The sequence below is a fragment of the Acanthisitta chloris genome, unplaced genomic scaffold, assembly GCF_000695815.1.
Source record: "Acanthisitta chloris isolate BGI_N310 unplaced genomic scaffold, ASM69581v1 scaffold33470, whole genome shotgun sequence".
NCBI lineage: Eukaryota > Metazoa > Chordata > Aves > Passeriformes > Acanthisittidae > Acanthisitta > Acanthisitta chloris.
The window spans coordinates 5,429-20,631 of NW_008653020.1; the positions used below are offsets into that span (position 1 = coordinate 5,429).

General features: G+C 40.0%; 1 protein-coding gene across 1 annotated transcript in view; it reads right to left on the reverse strand.

Moving 5' to 3' along the window:
* Positions 1–4,081: 4,081 nt before the first annotated feature.
* The window catches only part of PHF3 (PHD finger protein 3), a 38,087-nt gene continuing 26,965 nt past the window's right edge, over positions 4,082–15,203 (reverse strand). The window contains exons 9-15 of the mRNA XM_009079115.1: positions 13,708–13,839; positions 13,137–13,266; positions 11,928–12,120; positions 10,109–10,256; positions 8,811–8,900; positions 7,421–7,616; positions 4,082–6,252 (exon numbers count right to left, since the gene is read on the reverse strand). Coding sequence (XP_009077363.1) covers positions 4,082–6,252; positions 7,421–7,616; positions 8,811–8,900; positions 10,109–10,256; positions 11,928–12,120; positions 13,137–13,266; positions 13,708–13,839 — 3,060 coding nt within the window. The remainder of the gene's footprint in view (positions 6,253–7,420; positions 7,617–8,810; positions 8,901–10,108; positions 10,257–11,927; positions 12,121–13,136; positions 13,267–13,707; positions 13,840–15,203) is intronic.

The window sequence follows — 15,203 nt, forward strand, 5'->3', positions numbered from 1 at the left end:
ATGATTACTATAATGAGAATTTTTTGAATCATAACAGCTGTAGTACGAGTTAAACCCACAAAGACTCTAATTAGGCAATCATAGAATCATAAAATTTTAGGGGTTGGAATGGACCTTACAGATCATGTAGTCCCAACCCCTGCCCTGGGCAGGGACACCTCCTCACTAGATCAGGTTGCTCAAGGCTCATCCAACCTGGCCTTGAACACTGCCAGGGTTGGGGCAGCCACAGCCTCCCTGGGCAACCTGGGACAGTGTCTCACCACCCTCACAGGGAAAAACTTTTTTCTAATATCTAACCTAAACTTTGCCTCCTTCAGTTTCAACCCATTGCCCCTTGTCCTATCACTGCAGTTCCTAACACAGAGTCCCTCTCCAGCTCCTTGTAGCCCCTTCAGAGATTGAAAAGTTGCTCTGAGGTCTCCACACAACCTTCTCTTCTCCAGGCTCAACAGCCCCAACTCCCTCAGCCTGTCCTCATAGGGGAGATCTTAGCAACTTTGTGGCCTCTTCTGGACTTGCTCCAACAGTTCCATGTCCTTCTTATGTTGAGGACACCAGAACTGTGTGCAGTATTCCAGGTGGGTCTCACCAGAGCAGAGTAGAGGGAGAGAATCACCTCTTTAGACTCCTGCCCACATCCTTTGGATGCAGTCCAGGTTCTGCCCCCCTTCCCAGTCTCTGTCAACCTGTATGCATTTATGTAAAGGGTAGATCTTAAACCTGCCTTCATGCTGCAGTATTACACTTAAGCAATGACTTTAAGAGCAGAAAAGGTAATTTCACTTGAGGTAAAACAGGCCTGCTGGGTTTCTCCAGCAGAGGTCTCCCCTATTTGACTTCACTACATGAAAACTTGCTTTAACCATTCACAACTGGAATTTGGGAACTGGCAGTCTGCCTACAAGGAACTTCTATTCCTAAGAGCTTACAAACATGAAAGTCCCAAGAACTGCTTTGCTTTAGCTATACCTTTCTGGCTTATACGGCCCTAAATGGTATTTCAGAATTTTGCTAGACCAAGTTTTTGGTCATAGTAAACTGAATTTCTGTGACTATATTTTTAATTAATTTACAATATCAAAAGTAAATAGAGCTCTTCGTATCTAAATGCAAAAAATTTATTCCTTCTGAAAAAGGTTAGTGATCCTCTGCTCAATTTCCATTTAAATGTGCTTAAACCAATGACTTATGATGGCATTTCTCATTTGACTGCTGGCTTACTATATAAGCAAAGTGCTTAAATAAAAACAATAGTGATTGATTCTTATCTTTTCCTTTTTTTTTTACTTTACTATTGCTGAAAAGCACATAATAAACCACCACCTCCTAGTGGGGAAATTCTCCAACCACAAATCTTCATGATGCACCTGTCAAAAACAAGCAATTATTTTGGGGTGAGAGCTGGGGGTATTTAGCTTTCCATAAAGCTGATATGGAGCAGAGAGAATAAGCCCCTAAGTAACACACATTTGTTTCACCATACTTCATGTGTAGCAATGAATGCATTGCCAAGTCACTTACAGGTGAGTTGAAGATAACCAAAGTGCATGGGGTTAATGGAACTATCCAGAGGTGTTTTATTAAGCATCTGCAAACATCTTTGTGAGGTTCTCTCTACCTTCTGCAGCTGCTCTGAGCCCTCAAGTGATTAGCCTGATGCAACAGAGATTCTTCACCTCTTCCCAGCAGCTCCTGAAGGCCACTTGGCATGGGAGCTGGTCCCAGATTCTTCTCTCCCAGTTGCACTAAGCAGGGCCTTCTACGGCCATGTGATGCTGGGGAAGGGAACATATTTTGGGTTTCTCCTGTTCTCTCTGGGGCTCCTGGTGTACTGCCAGTTCCTCAGCAGTGCACACTGCCTTTTATGATCCGAGCAGTGATTCAGTGTAAAACTTCCAGCTAACACGAGTGTTGGAAGGAGAGTGACTGAAGGCAAAGGAGAAGAAAATTCTTTATTCCTCTAGTAGCAGGATTTATACCCATTACACTAACTCAGATCCTACAACCAAATCCTGGAAACTGTTGCTGTTTGTAAATTGAAACTCTTAACACAACTCCTCCTCAAGATCTGTTTTACCATGGCTCTCTTCAGGTTCAACACACACAAGGCAGGTAGCAAAGCACCCAGCAAACCTGGAAAATGTTTACATATTCTTTCCAAACAAATTATGCCTGGTAGTTCTGGCACAAAGCACTCCCAGCCCTTCCATACAGATAGCTGCAATTTCCACTGCTCCTGGTTTACTTTCAAAGCACAGATGGGTGTGAATGTGAGAGTCAGATCACCAGCAGACTGAGAGTTGACTACTTTTAAACAGGTCAAAAGAAAATCTTGACAAACAGAGCTGTCAATTCAAAAAGTTACTTCAAAAACAAGAGCAATGCTTTGGTGCACTTGGATACCTACAGAACTCTGATGCAAATATTTAAACACATACTACCAGATATATTCAATGGCTCTACTGCTATACAGACCACGAAATGAATTTAGAAAAGACTAATTTAATTTATCATGCTAGAAAATGTTTAAATATTGCTTTTAGTTCCTAACAAACTGAGGATTTTTTTGAAAATTAATCTTAACTATGAGCCTAAGAAACATCACTTAATAAAAGTCTATATAACCCTCTTTATTCAGTGCAAGATTTTTAACTTTAGTGAATCTGACCATAAAGCTACCTGCAAGGTATCCAAGGAAAAATTTACCTTAAAATATAATTAAAACTAACAATTAGGGTGTTGTTAAACTGGGAAGACCCTTCTGGAAAGAAGAGGCTTTTCTACAGCAAAGTGCAAAATGCTATGTCAGCAGCATAGGAAGGTCATGTACTCAAAGTGAAAGAAAAAACAGTGAAAACCAGAACAATAAACCCAAGTTTTTCTTTATATGGTGGAATAATTTTCTTGTTTCTGACACACTCAACAAGTGTATTTTAAGAAGTAGAAGAGCAGGTGATTTGTGGTTGTTTTCAGGTTTGCCTTTTGTTTGGCATCAGTGGATGGTAGTCACTGCAAAATATCAACTTCCCAAAACTCCCAAAGGTACAAACACTTTTTTACCCATTCTCCTCAGTCTTTATCCCCCAAACTCAAAACAACTGAGCCATGAAGTATACAACAAATGTGCCATTCTGTGCCTCAGCCTTCTCTATTCATTTAACCTACAGTTTCACATCTATGAAATCAAACACACACAGTATGTGAGAAAGTTTTATCATTTTAGAATCAAAATATCCCTTAAAATATTTACATTTTACAGTATAAAGGATAGCAAAACACAAAGTAATGTACAAGCTTAGGTATTCAAGTTTTTGAAGCACGGAAAATTGTGGGAGAAAGGAAATTACTACTACAATTCAGATTTTCAAGAATTTAGGTTAAAAATGTTTTCTTATTAAAACAAGTGCAGTTTAAAGCAGTAACATTCGAGCAGCTCAGCCTTCCAATTTCTGGTCACACACTGCTTCAGATGCTTAGGAAATACTTGAAAACTAATGAAATACACTCAAATTGTTTTATTGTACTACCGAATAATTTAAAAAAAAAAAAAAACCAAAACAACTCTTCACACCACCGAGCATAGTATATTTCGTTGTAACGTGTGGATTCTGAGGCTTTGCTACAGTCTTTAAAAACAGTGCAATTTAAAAAGAAGGTTATTGTATGAAATTCACCTTTGAAAATTATCAGAGCATCTTAAAACAGAAGAGAGCACAAATTACCAAAGGCAGCAACTATATTGCAGACTTGACTAAAGCCAACTTTCTCAGCTAAGAAAATTCCTAAGCTTTTATTGCATATTAATAAAAGAAATCTTTAAAATTTTGAATATACAGCAATGTAAAATTTTTAAAAATATTCAACTCCTACTCCTAGCGATAGTTGGTATAATGAAAAAAAAGATGAGTATTGGTACAGCCAGTGGTACCAAAACACAGACTTGTTTCTGCAAAACACCAACACAGAATAAAAAAGATGGCACAATCCTAGCAGGCTCTTTTTTCTTTTATACAAAGTTTTAGGACATTACCCTTAACAGTTTATTTAAATAGGCTTTTAAAAGACTGCCTGCATCTTTTTACCTTTTGCTTTTAGTTCTGTCACTGTGGTCCCTATGCCTCTCTCTGTTCTTTTCACTTTCTCGTTCCCTATGCTTCTCTTTGCTTTTCTCCCTCTCCTTATCTTTTTCATGAGCCTGTTCTTCGCTTTTAGGCTTTTCTGTCTTTTTCTCTGGGTTTCTAGTCTCTCTGGGGCCTTTTCCATCAGCAGCCCTGTCACTGTGTGATCTCACTCTCTCTTTGTCTCTCTGTCCTTCCTCTCTACTCTTCCTCTCTCGCTCTTTTTCCTGGTTTCTGTCTCTGCGCCTGTTTCTTTCAGAATCTTGCTCCCAGTATTTTTCGTTGCTCCACTCTTTTTCATGCCTGTCTTTTTTCTGGTGATGGGTTTCACTGTAAAGTCTTTGTCTGGGTTGATCATTTTTCCCTCTGCTTCTCTCCCCATGCTGTTCTTCTCTGCCCCAAGGATTGCTGTGGCATCTTTCCGGTCTCCTACTGTCCTTACTCTGAAAAAAATTTTCTGGTCCCAAAAATCTTGACTGTTGGTGAGCCACTGGCATCCCTTGTGCAATGGGTCCAGCATAGTGTGGTGGCTGACCTGATAAATGACCTACTGGTGGCCATGGCATCATTGGATTTTGAGGAAAACCAAAGCCAGGAGGAGGAAGAAGCGGAGGTGGTAAATGAGGAGGAAATCCAAACATAGGGTTGTTTTGTGGAGGGAAGTTATGAGATGCAGGAGCCTGAAACTGAAATCCAGGTGGATTAGATTTAGGAGGCTGAAAATTCTGCTGTGAAGGTCCCACAGATGAGAAGCTGCCGCTTTTAACAGGGCTTGGGGCTTTGGAAAGAAATTCAGGACGAGAAGAGTTCTCCGTTTCAAAGTGAGATGAAGGTGCTGCTGGTCCTCTTCTAAAGGAGTTCACTGTTTCAATGTTTTGCATCACTGCATCTTCCTGTGTCTGTTTGGTATCTTCTGCCTGTGATGCAGCTGCAGGCTCTGCTTTAGCTGCAGCTGAACTGTACTGCGCCTCGTTGGGTTGCACATCACTCTGATAGAGGTTTACACTCCCTTCTCCAGAAGGCTGCTTATTCTCTGGGTCTGTTTGCTCATTTCCTGGAGCATTCTGTCGGTCTTCATTTCTGCTCACCTCTCCATCCTTGTTTTCTGAAGTAACAGTCTGCTGGCTTCGTCCAGCTGCCTGCCGTGGGTCTCTTTTGAGATTAATAAATGGTGGTGATTTAGAGGTATTAGCAGTGGTGCTTTCAGCAGAGCCTACATTAGTATTGTTCTCGTTAGTTTTTTTCCCTGCATTTGATGAGGAAGAAAAGCTGGAATTTGTAGCCCTTCTAACTTCCTGTGGAGCACTATCCTTGTCCGGTAACTGCCGCTTTGGGTCATTTTCTTTACTTTCTTCAGTTTCTTTATTCTGTGACTGAGCGGATAAATTTGCTAAAAATGCTTCCGTGGAGACATCTGGAGGTTTTCCCTTGAGACTCAGCCCTATCAAAGGTCCACCACTTCTTGCAGAACTTGAGGTCCCTACAGCTGATGCATCCACAGTCCCAGCAGCATTAGTGGACTCCTGAAGATCATCTGAACCAGTCTTTGCCTCACTGACTTCAGTAGTTACATCAGCAACATCCATGTTTTCTTCTTTTGAGGTCCCCTGTTCATTTAATAATGGTATGTCTTCACTAGGACCTGCTTCTGACTTGCTGGGTTCATACACCTGCCCTGTGGTACCCAACAGGCTTTGAAGAATATCATCCACTGGCAACGGTTTGTTTGCTAGCTCCAGAGTAGAAGGCTGATTTTCCCATCCAACCAGGACCCCAGGAAGAAACCTGAGAGGTTTTGGTGGTTCATGTTTGGTACTTTCCACCAATGGTTCAACAACTGCTGGAACATCTTCTGTATTAGACTGCTGAGGTTTATTTCTCTGCTTGTGCAGCACAGTTGTGAAGGAATTAAAGAAATTATTTTCCTCTTCTTCTTCTAGTGCCAACTCATGATGAGAGACTTCAGGTTTGCTTGGCTTGCTTTTCTTCTCTGGTGGCAAGCTACTCAAGGGACTTTCAGCAGCTTCATCTGCAAAACTACTAGTAACACTTGAAACTGCAGTAATTTGCCTCTTCATCTTCTGGCGAATTATCAATCCCAGTAATAAATTTGGTCGATGTATTTCAATCCCTGTACAAAATTGTAACAGCAATTTATTATCTCTTTATATTTTAGTTAAGGAAATCATTTTAACCAAAATAAACCCCCATACTCTTACAATATATTATAGAAAGCATTCATTTTATGACATTTGGAATTCCCATCATTAAACAGAACTAAACAATACTTAATAACAAATGTATTTCCAATGTTAAAATTATGACTTCAAGCACTGCAAATTAAAAGTGCTTTAAGCACTATATTGCTCACCATAACTCCCAAATGGATAATAGGAGAAGCTCCTATATAGTTCTCCTAATCTCACCAGAAACAGTTACACATCATGTTAGTCTAACACAGCTACAGCCTGATAACAGTGGCAGCAAAGCACAAGAGGGGGTGAAAATAAAAGCAAACAGAACACTTGCAAACACAAAGTCTCCTCAGCAATTTGTGCTAGGCATACTTCTTCAAAGATCTGCCAACAGTGACCTTCCAAAATGCTTCCCTCATTCCAGGAGAGGCACTGTGTTTCAAGCTGGACTATTACTTATCTCTTCACTATGTGTTTTGTTCTGTATAATTTAGGTTCTTGCAAAAAAAAATGAGTTGTAGCTCATTCTGACTTCATTTCAGCCCTGTCTATCTCAAAAAGAGAAATCATCCACGAAGTTTTATAACCAAGATAAATTGATAAAACATAACCCAGGAGTAAGCAGAACAACTGAGAGACATTTCAGGACTTTCCTTGCCCATCTATGTTTTAAATTTTCAATGCACCTTTTTAAAGGAGCTTTGGAATACTTGATAAAAAAGGAATTTGTGCATTTCAAAATAGTATTTTTAAGTGAAAGTATCAATTTGAAACTCAGTATGACTACTATCATAGTCCACTTGCATGACTGAGTTTACTCATGTTAAACCTGCAAAGCCACCTAGGTTAGAGAAAGAAGGTAAGAGAGATGAAGCAAACTTATACACAGTAATTTTTTCAACAATACACTATTAGAATAATCTAACAATGGGAAATTAAGGTATTTTCAAGGAAACTAATACAATACAATGAAAACTCACTACATGTTCGAACATGTAATTTTTTACATGGCTTTTTTATTTTAATTTCCTCCTATATTTCTGTTGCAAATTTCTTTAAGCAGCATTATGATAAACAAAATTCCAAACTCCAAGCTGTACTTACCAGGCCCATCAAAAGGCACAAGATGATGAGGGACTTTATCTGAGGAACCTAAAGGGATGAGGTACAAATCTTTCACTTGCTTCATGTTATTGGCTGCTACACCATAACGTTTTCTACTGCTGAAATAAGCAAACAACAATGCATAGGAGATCTGATCCTCTTCAGTTACTGGGGTAAAGCGAACGACACAGATCTCCTGTTTACAGGAAGAGAGAGAAAAACATAGTCAAGTACATTTTTCTGTGAAATGTTAATTGTTTTACTGACTGCTCTTTAGCTAAAAGCACAGTTCAGAGGGGAAAAAGCCTCCCCAAGAAAGCAGAGAACAACAGAGGAGACAGAAGGACCAGAAAAGGGGCCAAAAATAATTCAGAAGTAGATAAAACAAATAGAAAGCATTTAGTGTAAAGAAATTAATTGGAGTGCATGACAAAAGAGCCAATATTTTATCAGACAGCTGAATAACAAGTCTTAGGGAAGCATGCCAGCTTCCAATTAATCACTGCCCTCCTCACCCTCAACATTGCTAGAAAGCTGTATTTTGTAGTCTGCTGTGTCCAAGATGTCCATTAATACTAGGGGCAGAGTAGTGTTCAGAGCCCAGAGCTATACCCAAAGCCCAGCTCAGGAGCTGATGCTGGAGCTGACATTGTTTAATGGCTTAATGAATGCCCTGGAAGATTGGACAGGAGACTCCCTGTGAAACTGAGATGGCACCTAAGCAGGGGCAGTGGTTGATATGCTGAAGGGCTGGTGGCCACTCAGAGGGACCTCAGCAGGCTGAAATAAAGGGATGACCTTGGTCAAGGTCAGCAAAGACAAAATCTTGCACTTCTGGCTGGACTAATCCCATGTACCAGGACAGGCTGGTGAAGTGCTGGATGGAAAACAGTACAGCCTAAAATGACATGAGGGTCCTGGTGGACAAGCTGAGTATGAAGCAGCAACACATCCGTGCCAAGGCAGCCAACTGCATTCTGGTGTCAGAATCAAAGCAGCCAGCAGGCCAAGGGAAGGTTATTCCTTTCTATCCAGCACTTGTGAGACAGCTCCTGGAAAAGACTATCTAGTTTTGGGCTCCCCAGCACAAGGATAAGTGGCAGACAGGAAGACAAGTCCAGCAGATGACCACTGAGCTGGTTTGGCACACTGTAACAGTACTGAGATGAAAGGGTAAGACTTGAGATGGGTGAAGTGGTGTTCAGGTATTCTCAAACAGGTCAGATAGAAAGAAAATAAACACCAGCAGTTGCTATCCATCCCATTCAACATAACCATCAGTTGTCCTCAAAGTGTCATGTATTCAGTCAATGTTTCAGAGAGAAAAAAAATCTTTAGGATGACTAAGATGTTCAGTAAACAGCAAGTCTCTGATATGTAAAATTCTTACCTTGGTCCCTGAAGCTTTGATTTTTTCTACATAATCCCAGACAGTGTGAGGAGATATCCTGCCACCTACTTGAATACTGTCAGGTAAATCCTACGAGAAAGGACAACAAAAATCTTAATCCAATGTAAATATTGTGACAAATCCTTCATCCAATATCTCTTTCATATATTCAAAAGACACTGTAAGCTATCTGTAAGATCAAACTGCAATGAGAGCTCCACACCTATGTATACAATCAATGTTCAAAATCTTCATCATGAGGGGAAAACATAACCCCCACACACATGTATACACAGACATAAATTTGTTGTTGGACACTAGTGAGTTCACTGTTCACAAGCAACATAAACAAACTTTCAGAACTGTTTAGGAACACCTAAGGAAAAAATGTTTTTTTTACTAAAGTAGAAGTTTTGAGAAGCAGATTGCCCTCATCAAGCAATCCTTTAGTGTTAAGGAGTACCTCATGCCCTGCACTTCCCTGAAGATTTACAGTGAAGATAATCTTATTAATAGAAGACTTAAATCCTTTTAATTAGAAAACTGATGCATCCTGTGCAATTGGCAAGAAGTAACACTGAGTCTTCTGAGCTCTCTGATCTTTATTTTATGACATGAAGACAACTATTATAAGCAGTTGGATGCTCTTCCTGCCTCTCACTGAGGAAAACACTACATAAACTTTTTTTTAGGGACAATTTAGTCTTACAATGGAAGACCAGAATTGCCACCAGATGAATAAAAAAATACATCCTATTATGCAGGTTTCTGTCACAGAAGAAGATAAAACTTCTCGCACTGTCAACCAGTAGACACTTCCATAAACTGGTAATAGTCATATGAATTTGAAACTGAGCTACAATTTTCTCACCTCTAATTCAGAATATGGATGCCACCAAGGTAGTTATTTCAGTAGCAAATTTTGTCTTATTTTTCCCTGCTACTTTATACTGCAGAAGATGCTCCATATGAGAAAAAACAGTTTGATTTTTATAAAACCAGCTCTGTAAATGCAGCTGCTCATCCTCAAGAAACATTTGATAGTGAGATAAGAGCAAAACATCCTAAACTCTATCAAAGAATATGAGTCCTGATGAACCACAGGTACATGCAGGACAAGCTGAATAATATTTTACTCATAAATACAGCCCCTAACCTACATCCTCCCACAAATACTTTACTCAGTAGAGTGATCATGCTGCACTGCCCTTCATCAGTATATTGGTATTAGCCTACAAGGTAAACAAGTTGCTAAGTTAATAAATGGATTGTTCATCCTTTGCAGTAAATATAAATACCTCTGTTAAATATTCAAAAGAGCCAGAAACTGGATAAGCCTTAATGACAAACTTTGCCACTGAAGGCATATTGATAAAACCCTTCCAGATGAAATTCAGACGTGCCAGAAAGAGACTTTCACATTCCACAGTGCCCGGTGTTTCTGACCTGAAAAAGGACAAACAAAAACCCACTTTGTTTACATGACATATCAAGCAAGATAATGTAAATCACAATTTTTCTTGATTAAAAAAAATGAAGTGTCATTAAGAATTTTCTTTTTCAGTTAAGCATACTTGGGGATCAACAAAAAGAGACAGGCAGACAAGCACGTTTCTCATATTCCAGTGGAGTAGATAAATGTTACAGGAAGGACAGTCAGATAAGCAGCACATTAGTTCCCTACTGCATCTTTTAAAACTAGAGAAGCTATTTAGTCCAGGAGTTATTAAATGCTACTGAAGAGGACACAAACACATAGAGATGCTGCAGAACCAGCAAGATCTTCCCCTGCCACAGGGAGGAGTGAAGATGACAACTTAGTGCCTGCTGATGCTGAACTATTCCCCTAACTCCTACATTTTGATGCAACACTGTTCACTACCTCAATGCCTGTGTCTCTCTCCTTGCTGGCTCCTCATCTCTTCCTACCCATGCATCACTTCCACAGCTTTGGCAAGTGCCTCCTCCCAGTTCCACCTGCACAAAACTGTTTTTCCTCCCTTCAAAAAAAAAGTCTCAGTTTTGTCAACAAAGCAGCTTGCAAAAAATAAAGGGACATTTTGATGCAACACTGTTCACTACCTCAATGCCTGTGTCTCTCTCCTTGCTGGCTCCTCATCTCTTCCTACCCATGCATCACTTCCACAGCTTTGGCAAGTGCCTCCTCCCAGTTCCACCTGCACAAAACTGTTTTTCCTCCCTTCAAAAAAAAAGTCTCAGTTTTGTCAACAAAGCAGCTTGCAAAAAATAAAGGGGAAGGCTTAAATAATTTCACAGGAGAGTGTTTCTCAACCTCAGGGTTTCCTTATGGAAAAGATGACACATTTCAGCATTTCCTGACATGTTGCTATCAAAATATTCTAGGGATGCTTTTATCAGTTTTTAGTTAGCCACCCAGAAGTACCAGTGGTTGTGCTGTTACAGTAACATGGTAACCTATGTTTCCTTCTGTCTACACTAGAAACTACTTTCCATCTTCAGCAAGCTATTGAAAAAACAAACTCCACTGTCCTCACTGAAGGATCACACTGTCCTGAGAAAGGCAAAATTTCAGCATGAACTGTAGTCAATTCTAAATAACTGGGAGTGGATGTTTTTCTAGAAAACTCTCCCTCAAACCAGAAAGAAACAGCCTCATAAACTGCAGCTTGCTCTTTAGTGAGTAGCAGAGTGTGGAACACAAAGACAGCTGACAGATTTATCACTGTAAATCTCTGTTTAGAGAATGCTCAAATTCCATGGCTTGGTGGAGACACACACTCACACAAATGCAGCACTGTACATGTTACATTCCTTAACAGCAAAATACCATACGAAATCTATATCCTGATTTTTTTAATAGGAACTCTTTACAGTCCTTGTTGCACCAAAAAATATAGTTTACTTTTCCCCAAAACAAAATGTGGTAAATGGAAGTTTTCAATCATAACAATATACGTAGAATCATTTATAAAAATGCACAGCATCACTTACTCCACTAGAGAATTCCATTCTAAAGACGTGTACAACTTCAAGTACACAAATGGGCTAATGAAATGCCACTAAAAGCTACATAATAGCTTAAAGAGATTACTAATGTCTTTCATTTAAAAATACTGTTTCCACAGTTTATCTTACTTTGGCAGAGGTGTTGATGATTTTGATGGGTCTTGCTTATCATCTTCCAGCAATTCTGAGGCTAAAATACTCGATGTTGAGGAAAGTGCGTCCGCAATGCTCTCGGCTTCGTTGTCTGACTGTTTCCGTGCAACTCCAACAGATACTTTCACCTTTTTGGCAGAAAGAGCATCAGTAGGTGGTGCCATTCGGCCTGCAGAGAAGGAATTGCAATGGGCTTTATGTTTTATTAAACAAAAAGGACTTCCACTGAACACATGGAAGGCACACCAAAAATACTATGTGTTGCCATTGAAGTACGATAGGATAAAAAACTCAGACATTTTATACGTATTTAGAGAATGTATAAGTTTATACAGTACTATAAGCATGTGATCATCACCCTGGGCTTGGCACTGGGGAGGTCACACCTCACTGCTGTGTTCAGTTTTGGGCCCCTCGAGGACATTGAGGCTCTGGAGTGAGTTTAGCCAAGGGCAACGAGGGCAGGGAAGGCCTAGAACACGTCATATGAGGAAGGGTGGAGGGAGTTGGATTTGTTTAACCTTGAGAAGAGGCTCAGGGGTGACCTCCTGGCTCTCTACAACTCCCTGACAGGGTTGGAGAGAAGTGGGGGATGTCTCTCCTGCCATGGCTGCAGGGAGAGCACTACAGGGCATGGCCTTGAGCTGAGACAGGGCAGAGTCAGATTGGATGTCAGGAGAAATGTTTTCCATCAGGGTGTTCAGGTACTAGGATATTGCCCAGGGAGGTGGTGGAGTCACCATCCCTGGAAGTGTTTAAGAGGTATCTGGATCCGGTGCTGGAGGATCTGGTTCAGGGTTAGGGGTTCCAGCAGTGACAGGTTAATGGTTGGATGATCTTAGAGGTCTCCTCCAACCTTGATGATTCAGTGATTCTATGAGTCTCTACATAAATACTGCCACCTGTAATGGCACAGGATAAAGAAATGAGGAATCACCAGTAGTATGCACTCCCATTAAAGGGATTCCTTTCTCTGCAGTCTCTTCTTTTAAAACAGAAGACAAGCCTATGATTTTAAGATTGTCTCTTTTGCACATGATGAAGTAAACCACTGCTTCCACATCTTTGGCAGCAAACTAGGTTAAAACCCACATTATTTACTTTCTTGAAGTTATACTGATGTTTATGACTGAAAATTATTGCAGGAACAAGATACATCTATTTTCTGGTACTTTTCCAAATTACCTATGCAGATTTTGCAGTTAAGATCGAAGAGATGATTTTTATGTTGACTTGTGGTGTCTGGTGATGCAGATTCATTTATGTCTTTATCCTTTTCAGCTTCTTCTGACCTCTCAAACTTCATATTAGGTTCCTAAGAAAAGTCAAATACACTTCAGTTAGCACTTTTTGTCCTTCTCTGAATATTCCTGATATTGACATTCATATTGGTGAAATGTTTCATGGTATTTTTCTGCTTCAGACACAAAGCTCTCCCTTCAGCTGTGCAGCCCAAAGGCATTAAAAGAATCAGTTGGTATTCTCAAATATCTTTAGGTAACATTTAGAATATTTTCTCACTTCTACTTTCTACTATTGCCAGAATTCATCATACAGTCATAGACAATACATGGAAGGAAAAATCAAGCAAACCCACCAGAGGCCTAGAAGTGAAAGTCCATAAGGATAAAAGAAAAATTAACTTTTAACAGACCTAAGATATAATTACAGATCTGAACAAAATCATGAACAAAACACTTCATGACCATATTATCTATGAACTAAACACACTGTGGTGCCATGTTTTGTTTTCTACCTGAATTTCCATAGCTTCCTCTTGCTCTTTCATGGGTGTTTCACTTTCAATTTCTATTTCTCCTTTGTGAGTAATTTTTGTGATAGGTCTTCTTTCCACTTCCCTCTGTTCTTTCTCTATCATTTCAATTGTCTGTGAAAACAGAATTATGTGCATTCACTTCCATACAATAAAATCTGGAAAACCACAAATATAACAGATAACAGGATTGCAGTTGGGAAACTCTCTGTGGAAAAAATAATGCATTCATATTTTGCAAGTGTCAAGTAGTTTCATAAAGCAAATGCACACACAGCCCATCTAAATGTTCCTACAGTGCATTTCTACTTCTTAAACCAGAACGAGTTCGTGTTGGCTGCCCCCAATATTTTAAGCCTGGATTCCTAAGGAAACAAGGTTTCTGTGATTGCTTTATCTCCCTGTCAAATACCTCCAGTTACTTTTGAACACCCAGGGAAAATAAAAAAAAATAATTAAAAAAATTAATATTTAAGCAGCAGTCTCAATGTCTTGCTTAAATGGGAAAATAAAAAACACAGTCAAACAATATCCTGCACTGGTGTGGCCTCACCTGAATATTGTGTGCAGTTTGGGGCACCACAATATAAGAAAGATATTAAGTTATTGGAGTGTGTCCAAAGGAGGCAATGAAGATGGTGAAGGGCCTTGAGGGGAAGCCACATGAGGAGTGGCTGAGGCACTTGGTCTGTTCAGCTGGAGAAGAGGAGACTGAGGACAGAGCTCATGGCTGGATACAACTCCCTCAGGGAAGGAAGTGCAGGGACAGCTCTGACCTCTTCTCTCTGGGCCAGGGACAGGACCCAGGGAATGGGCTGAAGTTGTGTCAGGGCAGGGTTAGGCTGGAGATTAGCAACTGGTTCTTCTTCCCCCAGAGGTGTTTGGGCACTGAACAGCTCCCAGGGCAGTGTCACAGCCCCAAGGCTGACAGAGCTCCAGAGGTGTTTGGCCAATGCTCTCAGCACAGGGTGTGACTGGCAGGGATGTCTGTGCAGGGCCAGGAGTTGGGCTGGGTGATCCTCAAGGGTCCCTTCCAACTCTGATTATTCTGTGATACACTGCTAGTTATTTTACATGTTGTATTCCATTTCAAGTTCTAGAAATTTTGAAATATTTCTCTGAAATAATTAGGACCCTTCAGTAATTTTTTAGCAGCATACACTTGTTTGGAAGCTGTTCCTCACAGCAGGGGAATATAATTTTGCATGGTCTGTTTTCACCATTTCACTGGTTTATAAACATGAAAGTAAAAAAAATGTACTACAAAAGATGGGCTTTGAATAGCTGCAGAATAAACAAATTTCTTATGTCATTACAGGCCCTCAAAATAATTTTGAGATAATAGAATAATTGAAGAAACGTTTTTTTGCATAGAAACTAGCCAAAAGTTGTCAGAAACATGCCTAGTCATAATATGCAAAGGCAGAAACACAGGAATAATTACTAATGCAATGCACATTGAATTCTTTAGAACAGCA